Source organism: Verticillium alfalfae, genomic scaffold, assembly GCF_000150825.1.
Source record: "Verticillium alfalfae VaMs.102 supercont1.3 genomic scaffold, whole genome shotgun sequence".
In the NCBI taxonomy this organism is placed as follows: Eukaryota; Fungi; Ascomycota; class Sordariomycetes; order Glomerellales; family Plectosphaerellaceae; genus Verticillium; species Verticillium alfalfae.
Window position 1 is genome coordinate 977,524 of NW_003315036.1, and position 4,554 is coordinate 982,077.

The window sequence follows — 4,554 nt, forward strand, 5'->3', positions numbered from 1 at the left end:
CAGCATTGGATTGAAAACATCACGAACAGCCATTGAGCTTGCTCATCATTGCAAAACCATTGTGTATTCATAACCCGAAACTCCTCATCAAGATATATATCACGTCGTTTCCGCACGACCATCTTTAGGCTTGTTCTCTAGCTTCCCTGGGCTTCTCTGCTGGCCTTTCTTCCGGCTTGCCTTCTGGCATTTCTTTGGGCTGCTCCTCTGGTTTCTCCTTGGGCTTTTCCTGCTTATCATCAGGTTTCCCTGCAGAATCATCCTCTGGCTTCCCCTGTGGCTTCTCCACCGGTTTTTCTTCCTGTTTCGTTTCTGGCTTCTGCTCTGGCGTGACTTGTGGCTTCTCCTCGGGCTTGCTTTCTGGCTTGTCTTGCGGCTTCAATTCTGGCTTAAGCTCCGGCTTGATGTCAGGTTTGGCCTCCAGCTTGGCCGCCTCCTTCTCAGGCTTCTTCACTGGCTTCTTCGTCCCAATGACCGGCGCCGCCTCGCCACTGCACAGCTTCTGCAACGGGATAAACGGCTCGTCAACGGCATCCGTAAAAACGCCACCAAACTCATCCTCGAGCTCCACGTTCTCCGGGTACCGGTGCGCGACAACCCAGATCCGCCCATCAATAGGCCGCGGGTGTATGGGCTCGTCAGCCCGGATGGCGCGGACAGCGGCGCGTAGCAGGGGCCGCAGGACGGGGAAGAACCACGAGTCGTAGTACTTGTCGACAAAGGCCTTCTTGCTGCAAGTGTTGTGGTAGAAGGCGTAGATGTGGCGCGTGGCCGTGTTCGTGCCGAGGCGGAGGCCAGCGATCCAGGCGCGGGCCGAGTCGACGGGCCGCTCGTCATCGAGGAGCGCATCGAAGAGGCGGCGCAGGCCGCGGTAGAGCGGCGCCGGCATCTGGATGGTGTAGCCGGCATCGAGGACCCCGGCGGCCTTCTCGACCGTGGCGGTGCGATCGTGGTTAGCGAAGCGAAGGCGGCGCATGAACTTTTCGTTGTGGCATTGCGTCTGCGTGATGGCGTAGTCTGTGTCGAGGAAGGCGTGGTACTCGGTCACGTCGTGGCCGTCGCGCCGCGGCTCGGGAAACGTGTAGTCGTCGCGCCCCCCGGGGAAGACGCCATCGTTGAGGTCGAGGGCGCGCTGGTACTCCTGCCGCGCGTAGAGCGTCGAGACGTAGTACTGGTCCGAGTTGTGGTACTTGTACTCCGGGTCGAACATCTCCTCGATGAGCGCCAGCGTCGCGTCGATCAGGGTTCGCAGGTCGCCCAGCGGCCCGATAACGGTGCCTGAGTTGACGAAGCGCGAGTCGCTGAACGGCAGGCCGCCGGTGCCCGTTTCAGGGCCCCAGACGTAGCGGGGTAAGGTGGAAAAGGGGACGAGCCAGCAGCGCGGGTCACGCTGCTTCTCGTCGCCGTTGCCGCTACTGGGGAAGCACCCCTTGTCGGTGCCCCAGAGTACCGTCTGGCGCAGGCCCTTGGAGTGCACCTCCTCGACGGTAAGGCCGCGCTGATCGGCTAATCTCTGATCGGCGGCGGCGGCGACTTCAAAGTAACGCTGGATCAGGGCCTCTGCGGGGATCTGGGCGAGGACGTCGAAGCCGTCGACAACAATGACAAGATCATCATCCTCGCCGGCGGCGGGGCCATGAAGATAGCGAGTAATGGCCCGCAGCTTTGCAATGTGAGCCGCCTTGGCGTCAAACTCGCCCGTGGCCTTGTAGCCGACAAGCACTGGAATCGGAAAGCGGTTGACGAGGGCTGAGGCCACGACGGCGCACACGGGCGGCTTTACCAACGTCGTCGGGACGAGATAATGCAATCGGGAGATTCTGCCTAGGCTTGTTACGTGTGGTCGCGCCCCCGGACCGGCCTGGGAACTACTTGAGGGTGATTCTGTGGGCTTTTCGGTTGTCTTGGTCTCGGCTCCGGTGGGTTGTGCGGTGTGTAGCATAGATTCTAGGGAAGAACGAGATATATCCTACACCACCATGTTAACAAAGGAACGACGGTCAAGTCGCAACGGACTTCTGCGACCAAACTATGAAAATGCCTACCCTATACTGAATGACCAGGGCTGTGAAGAAGAGCAAGAGCAGAAAGCTGACGACACCGTAAGAGGTGCGCCGGGACGCGCTGGCGAGCATAGCGGTGGTGTTGCTCGGCGATGTCGAACCACGGAGTTGTATTACAAAAAAGAACAATCGTCTAACACGGGCTTCAACTACCTGATGGCAGTGAGAGGTCCTACATGTGCCTGAAAAAAGTGTCTGACGAAACGGGTCGGATGTCCGGATGACAAGGTGGTCAGACGAAGGGGGGCACAACACTGATGCGCGTTGAGATAGGAGAACATAGATTGGCCACGAAGCATTGCCGGCTCTGAAGGAGGCAGCGTCATCTTAAAGTAGAAACGGGAAAACAAGGGAACGGCGGGATGGACGAAGCAGACTGAGAAGAATACAGTTGCCTACCCGCTTGGGACGCGGCACAGCACAATAGCTTGGCCCTGTTGGCGGCACAAGGCATTGGCTCGTCCTGAACAGGATGATGGATCTCGTCTTCTCCACAGGTCCTTTGCAAGCTGGGCATTCCTGGGCACGCCACCAAGGAGAGAACCAGAGAAGCGGCCAGGAGGCAGTCAAGCCTCGTGGCACTGGGGGCCAGCGCTGGTCTCAGCCATCATACTTGTCTACGACAACGTGTGGTTGGAGGTTCGACTGCGTGGGTGTGGACATGGGCGCGAGACAGCCACAAGACGGCGACAGACATCCAAGGGGGGATGGAGAGCCCCATGGATATTGGCTGCGGCTTATGCCCTGCGCCAGGCGCCCAGCTTCAGCGATGGAAGTAAAAACGAGGCCAGGCCAGGTGACTGTTTGTAGGAGTGCCTGTGGTTCTTGTCTGCGCGCCTCGTCGATCGGATCGGTTTTGGGGGGGAGCCGGACGCCAAAGCAAGGGGATGGCTGACAAGGGCTGAGGAGCTAGATCCCTGCAGCCAACGCAATAGAGATGGGCTTTGCAGGCCATGTTGGCGGATTTCGGAACAAGAACCAGGCTTGGCCATGGAGTATGCTGGAGAATTTGCACGCCAGCCAAGATGGTGGAAGAATGAGACGATGCAGGAGTGTATTGTCGTCTCGAGGCCGGACTTTCCCTTCCGGGGCGACCCACCGTTGCCGGATATCCTTGGTCTCTCTTTCTCTCTCTCTCACCCACACTCGAACAACCAATATATGGACGTAACCCTCTTGGCAGCGGGTGAGAATGTCGGGCGATGACTGCAAGAGAGAGGTGTTTTTTTCTCGCACCTCATTTCGACAACACGAGAAACCTTACAGAAGCTGAGTTTGCTAAACGGTGCTGTGCCTCACTCGTGATTCAACTTTAACTCACAAATAGAACCAACAGGGCGGGGGAGGTACACATACCGCGGATGGGATGCTTGTTCGCAGCTTCCTGATGATGCGAAAAAGTATCAGTACATCGGCCGCGTGAGGAGCACAGCCGGGGCTGGGCTGCAGCGACCCGAGACCCCTGAAGATTAGACGATAACGCACCTACTAGGCACCTACCTACCTTAAGGGGACAACCTCGCTGAGAGATCCGTGGACCCCTGTGATCTGTGATCGGCCGCCCCCAAAACGTTGACAGCTGCCGACGTGGGAGGGACGGCCCACCAGGTACCTCAAGACCTTACTAGGCTGCTAGGTAGGGAGCTGCCAGGCCTCTCCAGGTACCTACCTACCTACCTACCTACCAAGGTAGGTACATGTACCTAGGCTTTGCCGGCGATCGCTGACACATCATCCACTTGCATCCATCCACCATTCGGGGAGGTACAGAGGAGGGGACAGCCTTGACAGCCCAGTGCTAGGAACTCGATGCACTTCCCCGCGATCCGACCTTTCGCCTGGCAGATCACAAACCCAGCTGCCGCAACCACAGCCGCAACCACCGACGCAACCACAGACGGCGCCAAACCCCGCCTGCACGCCATCGCTCCTCAACTTCCACCCACAAGTCACAGTCGTTCACCTCGCCAACATGCCCGACTTTGGCTCCATCGTCAAGGGCGGGTGGCATCCCGAGAAGAAGGGCACCACCTTCAAAGGCCAGATGGTGCGTAGCATTCCGTCCTTGTCTCACGACAATCTCCACTGTGCCACGCGATGCGCCACCACGCAGCTTCACTGACATCCCTCGTAGAAAGGCCTCGTGGGAAGAGGTGACAAGGACAAGGACGAAGAGCGTGCCAATCACGTCTCTCGACCCATCGCCTCCCTGCGAGATCCAGCCTCTTTTGCTCCTCCTCCCAAGCGCACCGCAGACCAGCCTCTGCCGCCGCCCATCTCCCGCACGAGCACAGCATCCTCCGCCGCCGGCGGACCTCCGTCCTACAACGACTCCAACCGCTATGCTACTCAGCAGCAGCAGTATGGCGCCGTCGCCGAAGAGGAGGACGACACGCCGGCCCCTCCGAAGCCCTACCGGGTCGACACGACCGGACTCTCGACTCCCATCTGCCGCCGCCCCCCAAAATGAAGAACATGGGCATCGCGCCGC

The 4,554-nt window shown here is 59.1% G+C and overlaps 2 protein-coding genes across 2 annotated transcripts; one reads left to right on the top strand and one right to left on the bottom strand.

The window, feature by feature from the left end:
* Positions 1 to 124: 124 nt before the first annotated feature.
* VDBG_02816 (conserved hypothetical protein) lies at positions 125 to 2,135 on the bottom strand (the record flags this gene model as incomplete). Its single annotated transcript, XM_003006631.1, has 2 exons — positions 125 to 1,969; positions 2,046 to 2,135. 2 exons carry the CDS (start codon positions 2,133 to 2,135, stop codon positions 125 to 127), a joined length of 1,935 nt encoding a protein of 644 aa, XP_003006677.1.
* Positions 2,136 to 4,035: 1,900 nt separating this feature from the next.
* On the top strand, positions 4,036 to 4,533 carry VDBG_02817 (conserved hypothetical protein; the record flags this gene model as incomplete). The annotated part of the gene is made up of 2 exons (XM_003006632.1): positions 4,036 to 4,110; positions 4,198 to 4,533. The coding sequence occupies 2 exons, from the start codon at positions 4,036 to 4,038 to the stop codon at positions 4,531 to 4,533; spliced, it is 411 nt and encodes a 136-aa protein (XP_003006678.1).
* Positions 4,534 to 4,554: the final 21 nt, after the last annotated feature.